The following is a 17,352-nucleotide window of genomic DNA, read 5'->3' on the forward strand; positions in this document are numbered from 1 at the left end:
GCCCTGACTCCCTCCAGCACTCCATATCCCTCCCTGCACCCCTGCCCTGAGCCCCCTCCTGCACTCTGCACCTCTCCTCTGCCCCAAACCTTTGCCCTAAGCCCCTTCCTGCACCCTGCATGCCCTCCTACGCCCCGCACCCCAACCTCCTTACATTCATGGCCCTGCATGCAATTTCCCCATACAGATGTGGCACTTGGGCCAAAAAGTTTGCCCACCCCTGTTCTAAATAAATATTAAAGCCCCAGATTGTACTATTCATTGTAAAGACAGAGGATGGTTCAAAACCCCTTATTGATCTAAATTTTCATCATACATGTTGATGTGTTACTGAGAACATAATGGCCTTACAGTCTAAGACTATGTACTTCAAAGGACAAAACAAACAGCCAGATGTTTCTCATGTTGGTATTTTTGTGGTTGCACTAACAACCTATTTAATTTTAGCCTCTGAACCAGAACAGAAATAGTCCAATGAAGGCACCAAATAGATACAAGATCCATGAACCTTATTATGATGCCAGTACAAGAGATTATGTATCCTGAAAACATCATAAATATCAATTTTCCATTTAACCTTCACCATCCAGGGTCTAGAAGGACCTAAGTCACTTGCTACGTATTGTATGACCAATTGCAATTTTTAATCTTTGACTTTAAAGAAAAAGCTTCTCTCGAACTGTGCAACATCCCGTACTTTCCTCACATCACTCGATTACTGTATAATCTAAGATGACATGAGAGCGTGATCATTTTAATAGCCTGTTCCATCAGCCAGGATATTCAGAAGGGTTTCTCACATGTGACCTTTTTATTAGTTAATAGTGGAAACTACATTAAGGACAAAGAGGATATTTCTCCTTCATACAGCCTGCTCTATGAGAAGTTTAACTTAATTATTATATGGGCTGTTAATTCTAGAATGGATTTCAAAATCACACATTTATGATGGATTTTTAAGAGCAGATTTATTATATACATCCTAAAGGGTCTATGGATGAATCCAGAATCAGTCAAAATAAGGTGGGATGTGCATGGGGGATGGATCTTGCAAAACAGAGGGATATGCATGGATGTGGGAGGAGAAGACACATATCTGAAGTACCATTTCTCATCCTTGTCATTAGCAGCTGACTCAAGTGCAGCTCTTTAGTTACTCCAGCAACAGAGTGTGAGCAACGAGTTACATGGGAAGCCATTCCTGCGCACTTGCAACAAGGAATCCAGGTTTTGCCTGGCCAGGCCTACTGCTGGCCTGCAATCACTTCACTCACTCTGGTCCCTTTTAGCCTAAATATGTACCAGTGCACCAACTTGGGTACAGTGCAGCATGAAGGTAGACATTTTCTGTGAAGTATTGCTTAGGATTCAGACTGAGTATGGTATACAACTGTACTGATGCACAAAACTCCTGTGGAGACTGATGCATGAGTAGTCCCTAAATATATATATATATTTTTGGACACATACAAAACCAGAACCTAGAAAGTCAATACAAGTTCCTTATCATTGAACATTTATTCTGCAAAAGGTACAAAGTCTAACTCCAGATAGTTTTCAGGACTCAACCTGCAATCTTAATTCAGACAAAAATCTTACTGACTCCTTAGGATCCAATCAAACTCCCAGCAAAGTCCATGGAAATAACCCCACTGACTGTAGTTGGATTGTACTCTTGCTTAGAAGTCCACAGATGTATGAGATGCTGCAATTAATTTTTAACTTCCCTTTAGCCAGTTCACCAAAAACCAGTGACCAATTCATCAAAAAAAAAAAAAAAAGATTGGCTTCTGCACTGTTCAGAAGATGAAAATGAAGAAAGTCTGAACCCAGGTAAAATTGGGAACTTGTCCGACTCGTAATTTGCTGTTCTGGTAGAGGAAAGAGTTTTCTGGAGCTCGAATGCTGGGAGACCAGGTGCCAAGCTCTTGCCAAGCACTAACAAATTCACTGCTGCTGGAAACCAGTCTGTTTCACATATGTCAGGGTGGGAAACTTACGGCCCATGGGCTGCATCTGGCCCATTGCTTAATTTCATCCAGCCCACGGCAAGTCTCGGTGCCCCCCTGCGGGGCTGGAGCCATGAGTGCTGGCTCACCCCGCCATGGGCAGGAAGCCCCAAGCCTCCATGTTCCCACCACACTGTGGGACTGGAGCCACGAGTGCCACTCGCCCTGCCATGGGGGGAAGCCCTGAGGTCATTTCCCCCCCCCCCCCCTCAGGTGAGTTGAACATTTTATATTTCTCTCTCACCCCTCCCCCCAATTAAGTTGCTTTTTACTTGTGTTTGCTCTGAAACTGAAATTTTTCATCTGTCGTTTGCTGTTTGGACTCTCACAGGGCTGGAGCTATAAAATAGAAGCACAGATCCCCAGGATCAACATGGTGAGCCCTAGGGTGACCAGATGTCCTGATTTTATAAGGACAGTCCTGATATTTGGGGCTTTGTCTGATATAAGTCCGCCTATTACCCCCCGTCCCGATTTTTTGCTGTCTGGTTACTCTACTTAGCCCTGAAAGACATTCAGAGCTGATAAAGGTCTGTAACCTTTTAAAATCATAGACTGCAACTCCTTTGTGCATGTATGCCTACTGCTTTAACTTTGGAATAACTCTTTAGTTAGCCTATTACAGGACTGGCTGCAAGCATTGTCTTTGGTGAGAGATCTAAAGTACATATTGACCTGGGGTATATGACTGGTTTTCTTAGGACTGGGCGCAACCTGAGTATTTTGAGATCTTTGGTGTACAAACAACCAACTATCACTACGCTGGGTGGCAAGATAGACTGCAATGCCCAAGGAGAGTGTCTGTTACTCCACGGTAAGACTCTTGTAGTGCTTCAGAAGTTCACATTTGTTACTAGGTTGGTAAAATCTAACTATTGAGGTCTCTGCCCGGCTTCTTCACAGTCTGCCCTGGAGGTTGGCAGTCACGGGCGTGAACCGCTCCAACAGCATGACAGTGGCTAAATGATGGTTTTCAATCTGCAATAGCTTGCCTTTTTTGTTTTCATCAAGAGGGTAAGAACTAAAATAATTTACTTCATTGTGAAGCAGTGGAAATCTGATTTCTTTTTGCCGGTTTTGCTGGCAGTGTGACTCTGACTATTTTTTAATCCGTTCAGTGTTGTGTTTTGCTCAGAACTGATGTTTCTTTAAAAGGGATTATTATTAAACCATATTCACAGCTGATGAGCATGATAGCCTGTGTTAGTCATATCACATGGCAGCATGTAATCGGAAATGTCTTGAGTTTCTGAAGCGAAGTACTGTACTGTCTCATGATTGACTCATTAGGGGCAAACACTGACCATCATTTTTAAAACTAGGTGACTAAAATTGGGCATATATTTAAGCATCTAAAAAGTGGCCTGATTTTCAGAGGTGCTCAGCCCACTGACTTCCACTGCAGCTGTGGGGCCATGTAAAAATTAGGCCACTTATTTATGTGTCAAATTGTGGATTTAGGTGCCTTATTGTAGGTGAAAATATACGCCTCTGTTCTCAAAACTGTAGTGAAAGGTATGAGAGCTGAAGAAAGTTTGGAGAAAAGATCAGTTATCTAATATATGTTACATAAAAATAATATTGTATATAAAAGTCTGAGGCTTCTGGGTCTTCTCAATGTGAACAGTTTGACTAAGTACCACTGTAGCTAATCTAATATCTGTTTTATGGGGAGGGTGGCTAGAAGCTGTTCTGAAGGTCCACAAATTGGATCTCTGAAGAGCTATTTTGCAAGTGACTAACCAGTGAGCTGGCTGCAGCTCAATTCAGACAAAATGGAGGTGATGCTGGTGGAAAAGGGGAAACAAAGAAATGTTCTCTCTTTTGAGAGTGGTGCCTTCTCTTTGCAAAGGGGCTTCTCAGTCTTCTCAATAGCTACTGGATCTCCATGTAGCAGCAGTGACTGGAAGTATTTTTTTTCACTTTGCGTGCTCAAGAGATTGAAGACTTTCTTCTCTGATCCAGACTTCATAACAACTACAGTGATAACTGGCACGCCAGTAGCTAGCAAGAATCCAAAAATCCAAAAACTTCGTGACGAAATGTAAACTACTGTAGCGCATTCTATGTGGGGCTACTGCTGAAGACAATTTAGAAAGGGCACTTATTTGATACCTCTATTTGTCTCCTTTCTAAAGTAAAACAATCCCAATCTTTTAATTTCTCTCTTCACATGAGAGTTATTTTCCATTATATTCTTCACTCTGCTCTAAACCTGCTCGTATTCTGTAACCTTTGGTCTGAGGTGAAGTGACCAGTGCCACATATAGTACTTTACATGAGAGAATGCCATCTGTTGATATAATAGCGTTATAATCTCACACCTTTTCAGGGTAAGGAAATCAAAAAGAGTGACAAGTGTTGAATGAAGTTTTTTTTTTCTTTTAAGAAAATTCCAATTAATAAAAATAAAAAAGCATAATGCTAGAGTGAATGTGTAGAATTGCTAGTGGGCAGCTCTAAAAAGGGGAAAACTGGGGACACAATGGAGAATTTAGCCCTTCTGTACTTGTCACAAGATAAACGAATTGATACACACAAGCTACAGAAGTAAGCAAATTATATGCTGCATTTTGTTAACTCCTGGGAGCATATTCTTTAAGGGAAATTATTGATTTTTCATCAAGTAAGTAGAAAGACGAGCCATAAACTAGCTACTAAGTACTCCTGCTTCCATGCATTTAATTCCCTTGTGTGTGTTCAACAAGGAAGCAATTGACTTTTGGGGTTTGCGTTTGTCTCCAATCAAATCTTTAGACAGCATGTAACTTTCATTCTATCCAGCATCAGTATCAAACCTATATCTTAATGATATGCAATTTAAAAAAACATATTTTTGGACTAATGGCCTAATGGGGATATAAACAAAACTGTACAGATTAATGTGAAATGTGTAATGGAAGGCAGAGATGAATTTATATATTAGCTACCTATATATTAGCCAACCAGTTCTTTTGTTCTTGGACTCTGCAGTCCATTTGTTATGGTTAAATTGTAAGCCCAATTGTTCGTGTATCTTTTCTTTCCATATTTCTGGAGGAGGCACTCAGTTATTTTACAAATTTAGATAAATTCCAACATCTTTGGTGAAACATATGAGTTTAAAACTCTTCTATGAGCCAGTTCTTTACGCAGACCAACATGAAACAGCTCTGCAGATATTATAAATCCAGTGGGATCTATAATTTGATTTATTATATTTTGGACTTAGGAGTGGTTTCATAATATATTAGCAAATGCTCCAAATGCTAAATACTTTAGAAAGAAAACAATTTCATAATTTAACTCTTTATAATTAAATAACCCATTATCACTATCTAAAGCATCTACATCTCAACTAAGGGTCAAATATAAAAAATAAATTTTATTTGTAAGAAAACTGATGTGGCTCCTACTTCATAGTCACAAAGGTTCTCTTTATGATTAAATATTATTTTGGTGCTTAAGGCAATTCTAAATATTTTCAAGGGGAAAAAAACATTTAATTACATGTGTCATTAGGATGGCATTTTGTAATAGCTATGTGATTGAATTCATTAACAGAGCTCTTAATAGATCAGACAAGACAAATTATTATTGTGCTACTCGTGAAAGCTTCTACTTAAATAAGCAGCGAAAAGTGATTAATATTTTGTTGCCAATCAAAATGTCTCAAAAATATTATAAAGAAAAAAGGCATATAAATAACAAGGTTTTTTTAATCTTCTAATTTTAGTGTCTATGTACATTCAGGATTAATCCAATCTTTTGTTGTCCATCTTTGTCAATTTCTATTTTAATTTAGATCATATTTCTGTCTTCTCACAGTACATTTATCAAGAGGCTGAACAGAGCAGTAAAATACAGTTAAATCACTTAGTCGTAGAGTATTCCTAGCTCTGTACCACAGCTTGCTGGAAGGATTCTGGTTACCATTCACGGTTGGGTTTATATTTTGATCTGGTTTCCTGTATAACCATTAGCGTTTAGTGGAGGGAGAGTCTAATTGAAGTATAATATGTGAGTTTTTCTGAGTGCATGAAGATCCAGTAGGTTTGTGTGTGATTGCAACTGTGCCAGAAGCAGGGAGGATTTCCCTGAAGTTAAAAAGGTACAATTAATCTCCTGCTGCACTGCCAATTAGCCAAATTGCTAACCTTATTGTGAAAAGCAGAAATGCAATTCAGTTTCTGCTTGAGGCATACTAAGAGTAAAAACTGAAGTAATTTAATTAACTGACTTCAAGTATATTAAGAAGCATACTGTCTTTGTTTTCTTTCCCCCAATGCCTTTAAGTAGAACATTGAATAATGTGAATTTCAGTACTCACAAGAGACACTGCAAAACATCACAGTCAACCTTTAAATTATCTAATGTAGTTTAAATCCAACTAGAGCAATGGTGCACAAATCTCTGAGAGCTGACACCCACATTGCAAACCTGAATGGCAAAAATTACAAGCCTTTCCAGTCCCATGTGCTCAGTCACCCAAGAAATGCCTATGCCAAGATGCAACATTGTCATCTCAAATGCAACTTCATGTTGCATGGGATGCAATGTTGTGAGATTGTGACAAAACGGAATGACCTCGGGAAGTGGTGTCAATGCCAATCTACCATGTTTTTGGTCCACGGCACTGATGAGCAAAGGAAGTGATGCTTAATTCTGGAATCACCTGCAGAGACTGGTGCCTCATTTTCAGAACTGAGCAGCACTGACACACTGCTGCTTCATATATTCACATCCCAGTTCCATACCTGAAGAATGGGTTGAGAAAGACAATTGTATGGACATGAGATTCCAGACTCAGAGGATACTGATTTAATGACGTTTAGGGAGGGTGTGAGACACGCAGTCAGTTTCGACAGATGTTCCCTACACTTCTCTACCATAGTTACTGAGAGGTATCTAGTGGTAAATGATGACTTTCTAGTTTCAACCACTATATTCATCCCTCAAATCTCCTCCTCTTGAGCAATGCTTGAAAAAAACAGCCTCCTCCCCACCTGCTAGATGATGTATGTGAACCCACAGAGTCTTTAGATTACTTTGATAAAAGGCTGGAGGGGAAAGATCATAATTCCAAAACCTACTGTGTGACATCACTAATAACAAGAAGAAATAGTACAGATGCCAGTGGAGTATAAGTAGTAGTAGAAGTCTTTGGAAATTAGTTAAAGGAAAAGATGTTAAATGAAAAGATGTCAAGGTGTTTCATAGCTGCAAAAGCTGTTTACCGTAATACTATGTGTTAGATGACAAGATGAAAAAGATAGTAAACTGTAATGTGAAACATTAAAATGGAAAAATAGATATTGCTTCTCCTCCATGTAAGTCTTTGCAACTGCTATTTTGATAAACTTTCCAGTGATATCTCCTTAGAAGGAGGCCTAGCCAGCATGAATAACTGAGAGCAGAGACAGGTTTAAAAAGTGAATGATTGTTTGAGATCAGGTCCAAAGTGAATACTAGTTAAAGGAGTGATGAGATTGGGCAGAAATGATTCCATTTACGCATTAGGACATATTTCCTTTTAACATTCAAAGACAAGGCTTGTTTATAATCAACAAACCAATACCAGGCACAGCTGTAAATCATGTAAACCAGGGTCCACTTTTTCCAATGTTAAATTTATGTGATTTTAAAAGGAATAAAAGCGTACTTGATTTTGAAAGTTCTCTTAAAAATTCTAATTAATATAACAAAAGTTAGATATGATCTGAAACCTAAAACCAAGCACCTTCTAATTTAAGAGTGTGTTGGAATTCAAATTCCTGGACTTTGGTTTTGGTTCCAGGTCACAAAAGGGGCCTCCAGTGTGGATGTGGACAGCATCTCCTAAGAACATCTGATCTCATGGATTTCCCCTATTTTTGGCTGAAATCTTGTAAAAACCTACTTTTGAGTGTGAAGATTTAAAGCAGTTAAACCTGAACCCTAGCCCTAGTTTAAACTTGATCTTGACCACCAAATCCTGGCTTAAACCTAATCCAGAGCTGAATACTAAAACAGTCTTCTCAGACCATATCTAGTGAAAATTATAGCCAAAAAAGTCTGTTCCTGGACTCCTGATTAACATGAAGCTGACTGACTTATGATTAGCTAAACTAAACATTTTGGTGAAATATGTAGCCTTCCCTACCTACAAATAACAAGCCTAGTCTATGACCAGAAAGAAGCTAATTCCAGAAGAATATCTGTACCAAATAGTAAACACATAGTTATTTATTAACAAAACTCCACAATGCATTTTACGTCATGTCACTTTCCTGCTATAATTTGGAAAGCCACAATCCTGCACTTAGTGTCTGGGCAAGATTGCATGCGATTGTACTGCCAATGACCCAAAAATGGTTATTCACACCATACCATTGAACGATATTTATAAGAAATCGGGACAGTATACTGGCTTCTGGCTAGCTTTGCTACCCTGCTTGTTTTTATTAAAGTTCCTCTACATTCCTATGTTAATATTATAGCAATATGTTGCTGGTTTTAAGTTGCATTTCAATGTCATGTTCCAGATGGCAACAAGAACTACACTTGAAAAGGGTAGCACTTGCTTTGATGGAAAGAACAGAATGTTTAGAAAGGTGAACATAGCCAATTTGCACTTGCAATAAAATAGTTTTTAGGCATACAGATTCCCCGCATCAAGGACACAGGTGCACGCATGCACACATACAAAATTTTCGTACAGTGGCAAAGAAAAATGCAATACCAAAGTGCAGTGTTCACTTATATCCCATACTTTGTAGTTTTCATTTTTTAATGCAGACAGTAAAACGATGGCTTCTCTACATTTCAGCAATCCAGATTCCACAAAAATTTAGTGGGATATAATATTGTATATATCAGCTCTTAACCTAAATTAATAAATATTAGAATTAACAAGAGCTAAAAAAATATAAATCAACTAATATTGTTCTGTAATTAAAGTAAACCTGATTTACTGCATATCTGAATGCTAAAAGAAAAGAAATAGGCACCATATTTTCTGTACACTATTTCCCATTCTCTCCAAAAATGAAATGTTATTAATTAAATGAATAAGCTTTTAACATTATTCAAGTATTTTCTTTAACATAGTTTATAACTCGCCAAGTTAATGTAAAAAAGCACAAAGAAAGAAAGCAGCTAGCCCACATGTTCATAATTTGGCATCAACATAGAGCAGTAGGATGAATTAACAGATACACAGGTTCCTTCCTGGATAGGCATTGTCATGCCCTATAGAATGAGCTGAAACTTGAAATTTCCCAACAATCAACCAGTAGTCCATGAAAGGTTTAGCCCTGATCATCCCAAAATATAAGTGGAGAGTGGGAGAAAAGAGGGTAAAATGTATATTATTAGATTGGATGTACAGGACAGATTTCAGTTAACTACTGACTTGTGGTTTCTCATGATGGATAAATATGTTTCCTCTCATTGGGAATAATGGGAGATTCATGACTAATGTAGCCAGCTTGCCCATGATTTTTAGGGTTGGCACCCACAGGCCCTCGGTCTCACTGGACTGTCATGAACCATGAGGGATGAAATGGTGGTGGTAGGTGTTACTGTACTACGGTACCCATTGTCTGTTACAGCTATCCCCCATTCCATTTTGTTTCTTACAGCTGTCCCCATACTCCATTTTGGTTTTGTTCTCCTCCTGTGGCCGCCCCTTCCTGGCTGTTAAGTTGTTTACCAGGACCACTACCCTTCTCAAAGGGAGGGCCCCTTAAGTTGTTTAACAAGAGCCATTGCCCTTCTCAAAGGGATGGCCACTTGTGCTGCGTGCTAAGTGGGACCACTGCCCTGTTCAAGGGGTTAGTCCTGTTATCACCTTGTTAAACCTGGGCTTGGTGTAGGGTAGGCAATGTCCAGAGCTGCAAGACCTATTGTGTTTTAAGATCCTAGGCATGAGTCATAGGCCTCAGGTGCTTTTGAGTCACCTATTGCACAGGACTCTGCCCAGGCATGTCTCTGTGCTCACCTGCAGTTTTTCCATGTGCCTCCTCCCCTGTGACAGAGGGAGTCTATCAGGATTACTGGTGGGAAACTGCCTGAGTTTGCCTTTAAAAACAGACATTTTTGAAACAAACATCGGAAAGGTTACTGCATTGCTGCCTGGTCTGATCAGCCAGGCGTTCTGGGGGGTCCTTTCTCTGCTCTCGTTTTATTTTTGAGTGTACCCCCATTTTTTGAAACCCCCCCATGAAGAATGAATTGCTGCCTGAGAGATCTCCTGATTATCGAGACCGTACCGAGCCTTCTGATGTTCTTGCTGCTTCTGCCTTTGCTGCTACCTTGGGGGCTGATAAGAATCCCCCTGTGAAACTTTCCATACTTTTATTTTATTATTTTAGCTGCTGACTCTGTCTCCCCAGCACACGGACTCAAGCTAAACCTTGGTCTGTGTCTTAAAACCTCTCAAACTCCGCGGCACTTTGCCGCTAAAAATAAGTTTGTGCCGCTGCTAAGCTCTGCTCCTGTGGGCTTTGCCTCGGGGCTCACTGCTTTCAGCAGTATCCACTGCTGCAGCCACCATCCCTTGGCTTCCTTGGGGGCTGCCTTGGAAGCTGGATCCTGGGCACACACCACTCTGCCCTCTGTAACTTCCCCATAGCATAAGGTGCACCATAGGTTTTGTTTTTTAGTTTAATAAGTCATAGTTTGCTAAGATTGTAGAGCTTGTAAGTTTCATCTGCCTTGCTGTTTTTGTTGTTACCGTATAGTTGCTTGTTATAGTTTTGCTTAGATTCGTGATATTGTTCTTTTGCCTAGCGTTGGTTAAGGATAGATTTAAAAGCCATTGCCTGGTTGTATTCTGTAGCTGTTTTATTACTTGTGTAAGCTGGCTTGTCTCTTATATAAGTTGATTAAGTTAGAGGATAAATAAATTTTGCTGCTTGAATTCGTCTTCCCGCTGTCCGATCTATTCTCCCTGAACTTTCCGTGTCTGTTTTCCCCCGTCCCAATCTCCCCCTCGTGTCTTCTCCGTGTCTCCCTGTTAATCCAACTCCTTGTTCCCCCCCGGGGTCTGCATCACCCTCCGAACTTCCCAAACCCCCTGCTGTGCTCCCCGTGAACTTCCAAACCTTCGCCGGCTTTTTTCCTCTGTTTTGGTGTCCGCTTTTGCTAACCTCCCCCAGCCCTTTTTTACTTCTCCGCTGCCCTCCCCACCACGAGATCACCATCACAGCTGCTCGTTGTCCTTACCCGCAGGCTTCAGAGTCTCTCGCCGCTTGCAGCTACACTCTCCTCTCGTCAGTTGCCACTAATCATTCACTCCTCCCCCGTCTGTTCCTTGACCCAGCCGCTTAGTACCTCTTCAGATTATTACTATACAGCCTCCCAAATTAAGTCAAATTTTCTTTTATACCGTTACATTGCGTAATTTCACTTATCACCCATATTGTATTATTGCACGTTAATTCACATTTTACTTGTGATTATAACACCCCATTGGTTGCCTCCACTTTCTGATATACTTGTATTTTGCATGATACATTGTGTTACATTGTGTATAAGGCCACTACCACTTAATATATTCTATCGAAGATGTGACCATTTTTATAGAAGCTACATTTTATTTTGCATTTTCTTTGTTGGTACGTTTTGCATTTCCCACTTATCTAGAGTTGTTCCTATAAAGTTGAGTTGCTTATTGACTGTACTGTATCCCATTGTGCTGAACCCCACTTACTGTACCCCACTGTTAGAACTCCCTACACTGTTCAAGAAGAAACCCCCCCATCATTGTCTATTGTAAACACCCTATACACCCCATCCAGGTGGGTGTATTATTAACCTGTGTGGTAATTGCTCCCCAAGATCCCATATACCTGCAGGCAGGGACACCCATGCTCCAGCTGTTTACTTTGTCTGACTCAGTTTCCTTTTCCTCTCTAGTCATAGTCCATACTGAAACAAAATATCCATCTTCCAATATTCCATTATAATAAAACAGATCACTTAAAGGTATCATCTTTTAAATGAACAGTCATACACAATCCACTAGAAAGCAAATTCAAATCACAAGTCAAAACTTACGTTGATATCTTCCAAATCTAAGAAGTTCAGTATGATTCCGTTGCGTTTCCAGATAATTGGGGGCTTAAGGGTTCCGTGGATGGCACACGTCAGTACAGTGCTCAGTCCGACTGTTACTGTGGTAATGCTAACCTTCTGTTCCTCCGGAAGAGTGAGTTGAACCACCTCTGGAAAAAGGAAGGGAAAAAACGGAGAAATTATCAATACCGAAACAAAGCCACTATTTTCCCATTGATTCTTTGGGGAAGATTTCAGCTTTGACAAAGATATACAGAGTAAAAAGGATCAGCCTAAGCAACAAACCAAAATAGGATACATTGCAATGAAATCTTCTGTTATAACTAGCTCATGCTCTTTGGATGTCAGACAGCTTCCTTGCTAATTTAAGAAGAGCAGTGATATCAGACATGCTCATTTCCTCCATGAAGAAGAAGAATTAAAATTACATATACTGCAACAACAAAATATTTTAACTGCATTTTTGAGTAAACCTATCTGGTTTTAATTTTTAAAGTAAATATGGAGCTACCAGTAAGAAAAAAAAAATCAACATTTGCCAAATATTACATGGCATGTGAGGTACCACTTTTTTCCTCTATTAAGAAATTGCAACATCTTTCCTATATTTTAAATTTTAAATTTTATTTTGATTTGCACCTATATCTAAAATACATGCCTAGTTCAGGCTCTAGGCACCTTTAATATTTCTTTAAAACCAAAGAATGTCATACTGTTTTCCCACCAATGGCTATAAAGATGTGTTCGCATCTTTTGCCATATATGGCTGTACGTATAGGTAAGAGATTTGATGTCAGAATTACTGCCAAGGCAGATAGCAAGTAGCAGGGCAATCGAGTTGCACAGTCATCAAAACCGCAACCTTCACAATTTTATCTTTCCTATGATGTTTTTTTTTCTTGGCCCTATTCACATGGCTCCTACAAGAAAAACTCTTGAAGCTATGTCACATTTAAATGCTCAAAACTGGGCTTTCAAGTTAATAACCCATTAAGATGAATGTGGAAAGTTCGGCATCACTTTGGGTACTATATTGCTTCAGTCTCTGCTGCAGAACAAACAAGACAGCAGTGCATTGATTTAGAGAGCCCCCACATCTATGGAATTCAGACATCTTCTGTTCCTGTGGATTTCTATTGCTTAATGGTTGCTGTATAATGCTAACTGAAAGCCAGCTGCCATGAGGGAAACAGCAAAACAAGATTTTTATTTTAAGCACAAACACTGACATTATGGAGATAAAAACTTGTGAAGAAACAGCAGGGGTCTCATCACAATTAAGTAACGAGAGTTATCAGAACTGGAATTTGATTCAGATAACAGCACTTCCCCCTTAAATCTGTCACTTCTCTGGAGACAATTTCAGGAGTATGGAAACATTAAGAACTTTTCTTCATTTTGATAGCAATGGGGATGCTTTAAGTGAGACTGTTAAAATGGGTACACCAGACATATGACATGGGCCTGTCACTAGACAGCTGACTGGCCATGAAAAACCAGCAAACAATATTACAGCCACACGTTACTGCGGTTCCAGACAACCTGGAATTTGTAAGGAAGACAATAGCAGGAAAATACCTGCTTCACCCTTTGTGTGCGTTAGGGCTGATAAGCATTTGTCAGAAACTCTGATTACGGACTGAATCACTCGGTCATTTGAGTGCATACCCTCTGCTGTCTAAGTGTCTTTGTCCTTTATTCATATCCACAGAAATTAACTTGCTGGTGTGAGACAAAGATCAAAGGAACTGATACTGCCTAGGCCACACATTTTAGGAAAAACTCACTTTGACCAATGCCCACGTTGGAATATGAAATGCTGGGGTGGGCCAATTTATTTTCCCCCAACCCTTAATTTTAATTGGCAACATAAACATCTATCCGTCTTTCCCTTTCCGCATTCCAATTAGTGAAATGGACCCCTGCGCAGAGGGCCAGCACAAGTCATCTAATAGATATTAAATGAAATTTAAGTGACTTATATGCCCTCTTCTGGCCCTCTGAAGAGAGATGAACTTGATATAATCTGAATGCTCATTTGTTCACACAACCATATTGGCTGATGTCCTAGAAAACTACAGGGAAGACATGGTTGTGATTTCCCCTACTGCTGAAAATCTTTATAAGGAAAACCTTTTGCACTGCTTGCAGAGTAGGGGAAGCTGCGGCTGCTGTGCAAGATGCTTCTTCTAGTCTACAGCACCTTCAGCCTCCTTGCCTGCCTCATCTCCAGTGCCAGTGGGCTGTGCCTGTGTAGGGTAAGGCAGGGGCACCTCCCAACTATTGTACTGTATGTACAGTATGTTTGTAAACACACAGCACGTGCACATCACTCCTCCCCCCGCCAGCATAGTATTAAATTGCTTGTTTAAAAATGGTTTAAAATTTATATAATGCCTTTTGTCTGGCAAAAAAAAAATAATTCCCTGGAACCTAACCCCCCCTCATTCACAGTAATTCTTATGGGGAAATTGGATTCACTTAACATCATTTCACTTAAAGTCGCATTTTTCAGGAACATAACTACAACGTTAAGTGAGGAGTTACTGTATTAGACTGAATTATTATTGTTATTTTCATTATGCTAATGCCTAGAGACCTCAACTGGGATCAGGGCCTCATTGTCCTAGGTTCTGTACAGATACATAGTAAGCAAACAATAAATAAGTAGAGCAAAGTAAGTAAGAAAACAGATACAAGTTCCTGCCCCCAAGAAGGATAGACAAAGAGTAAGAGGAGAAACAGAGGTACAGACAGGTAGAGTGACTTGTCCAATGTCACACAGTAGGTCAGTGGCGGAGCTGGGAATAGACCTCCTGAGTCCCAGTTCAGATGAGTTCCCTACCCGCTGGATCACATTGCTTCTAAAATCCTTTTGTCCTTGTTCATGCAAAACTCCAATTGGTGTCATCATCTTAGGCGCAATACGTAGCCATAGTTACTAATTATGACACCATATTCTATCATCATTTCCTCACTTTCTGACCTGAGAATGTAAAAGCAGCAAAGAGTCCTGTGGCATCCATGCATCCGATGAAGTGGGTATTCACCCACGAAAGCTCATGCTCCGATACGTCTGTTAGTCTATAAGGTACCACAGGACACTTTGCAGCTTTTACAGATCCAGACTAACACGGCTACCCCTCTGATACTTGATCTGAGGATGCATACTGGTTACATGTTTTAGTATTGTAGCTGTTTTTGCATAAAGTACAGAGTTCTTTTTTATGAATACAATATTCTGAAAGTACCTGACAGGATAACAACAGTTAATTAATATAATATGTAGCATGCAGTACGGCTAATTAGGACCATCTTCCTTTAAAGAGATATGAAATAGAAGATCATTCACTAGAGAATTGGGTTTTATTTCTTACTACATTTTTTCCTTATTCTCATGCACTGTTTTTCACTGCATTAAATTCCACAAAACACTCCTAAAACCTATCCACACCCTCTTCAGCAGGATTTTGTTTTAGTGAGTTGCTGCAATAAAAATTAGATTTCTTTGCAAATTATAGCCAAACAGGCTTTAGTTTTGCATGTTAGAAGTCCACTAGTGGAAAACAGATCTACTTCTAGTAAAGGAGAAAATTGAATAGTTGCCATACTTTAGTGAAATAATATCCAGGATGTCACTTTGATATTACAACACAGATCAATTAAAAACAAACAAACAATCAATTTTTGTTTTCTCACTGAGTGTGTTTGAGAGCATGCGGTTAGTTGCACATTAAGTTCTAAATACTTTTACATTAAAACAGTTATAATTATTTATCGCACCCTTTAAAATCTTTAAAAATGGTTTGCTTTACCAAAGATCTTTGTCATTATCCAAGATATGCTTATACAACCAGGTTTATTCAGATGTAGCCCTATGTTAAATGGACATAATCAACTGAAAAATCACACTTCTCTGTTAATGTATTTGTTTTTAGCTATTGCTGATACAAGCACCAAATGGAGTAGAGAGAAAAATTGCCATTTGTTTGTTGATTTTGCATATTTGACAATACTTTGAGTATACTCAGTTTTACTGTATCCTCTGCTTAGGCACTGATCCATCAAAGCACTTAAGCTGACAATTATCTTTAAGAAAGAGAGTTGTCCCAGTGAGTATTCATGTCCACAGGACTACACATATGCCTAAAGTTAAGCATGTGCTTAACTTAGCTTTGTTGGAACAGGGCAATAATGAGTTTCCCATGTTATTTGTGGATCTTTCACACAACTGCCAGGGAGAAGAAAGACTTAAAAAGAAAGGAACATATGACTGTAATCCCACAAAAAGTAGATGAAGGGTCTGTGTGCCCTCTAAAATTGGTTCTCTCTTAAATCACTGTAATTAGTTCATACAGTGCCAGTAAATCAGTGCAGATTAATTTTGACTTGCCTTTTCTTTTTATTGGGTAATTTGTATTCAAAGCAAGAGTAGGATTGTTGCATATAATCATTTTGAGCCGTATTAAACATGCTGATTTCTATTTGCATGGTTTTGAGTGAAACTCCTGTGCATTCTGGGGAATCTGGGCACTTTCGGCACATAACCAGTATGTTTCACCACTCTTCTTTGCCAGAGATATAATAGGTTTCAGAGTGGTAGCTGTGTTAGTTATAATAATCTCTCTAAAAGGCTGTAAGAAATAAGGAGAATTGGCACAAAAAGGAGGTAAAAGGCTTTAATAATTGAGGAGAATAGTTTACGTCTACTTAAGTCAGGCATTAAAAAAACAACAACAAAACTCAGCAACGATTGCATTGTTGTAAGAAGAACAGATTGAAAATTCAGCCTACGTACAAGATAGGATGTTGTGATAGGATGACCTGTCAGTTGACATCCAAACTTGGTTCACTGAGTAATGCAAGTCTAGGATCCATTGCAGGCAATACAATGCAGTAAAGATGGGCCATCATTACTTTAGACTTATCTTTAGTACTTAACTAATAAAACCCAAGCTATTGGATTGGCTTTGGATATTGATGTGGGTTTGGAAATACACTGGGTGTCTTAACAGATCAATACATTAAAAAGGAAGATTTTTTTTTCTTTAACGGAGTAAGTCAAAGTATACAGTGTGGGTCCATTTCCAAAATATTCTAGTTAATAGACAGTTATATTCTTGATGGCTAGTATTGTTAGAGAAAAATCAACAATTGCTTCAAGTATTAATATATCAGTACAAACACTTTTTAAAAAAATCCTATGAGTGTTTTTAAAAAAAAATACTTCTCCAATTTTAAAAATCTGAAATCTGTTACATCTATGTATAAATAAGTGACTCACATAGCAATAGCTTTTCTCTAG

The 17,352-nt window shown here is 39.1% G+C and overlaps 1 protein-coding gene across 1 annotated transcript in view; it reads right to left on the reverse strand.

Annotated features, from left to right (window-relative positions):
- FSTL4 (follistatin like 4) overlaps nt 1-17,352 on the reverse strand; it is a 464,313-nt gene that overhangs the window by 56,243 nt on the left and 390,718 nt on the right. Inside the window, exon 7 of the mRNA XM_075068134.1 lies at nt 12,030-12,196. Within this exon, the coding sequence (XP_074924235.1) occupies nt 12,030-12,196 (167 nt within the window). The remainder of the gene's footprint in view (nt 1-12,029; nt 12,197-17,352) is intronic.

This window comes from Chelonoidis abingdonii, chromosome 7, assembly GCF_003597395.2.
Source record: "Chelonoidis abingdonii isolate Lonesome George chromosome 7, CheloAbing_2.0, whole genome shotgun sequence".
NCBI lineage: Eukaryota > Metazoa > Chordata > Testudines > Testudinidae > Chelonoidis > Chelonoidis abingdonii.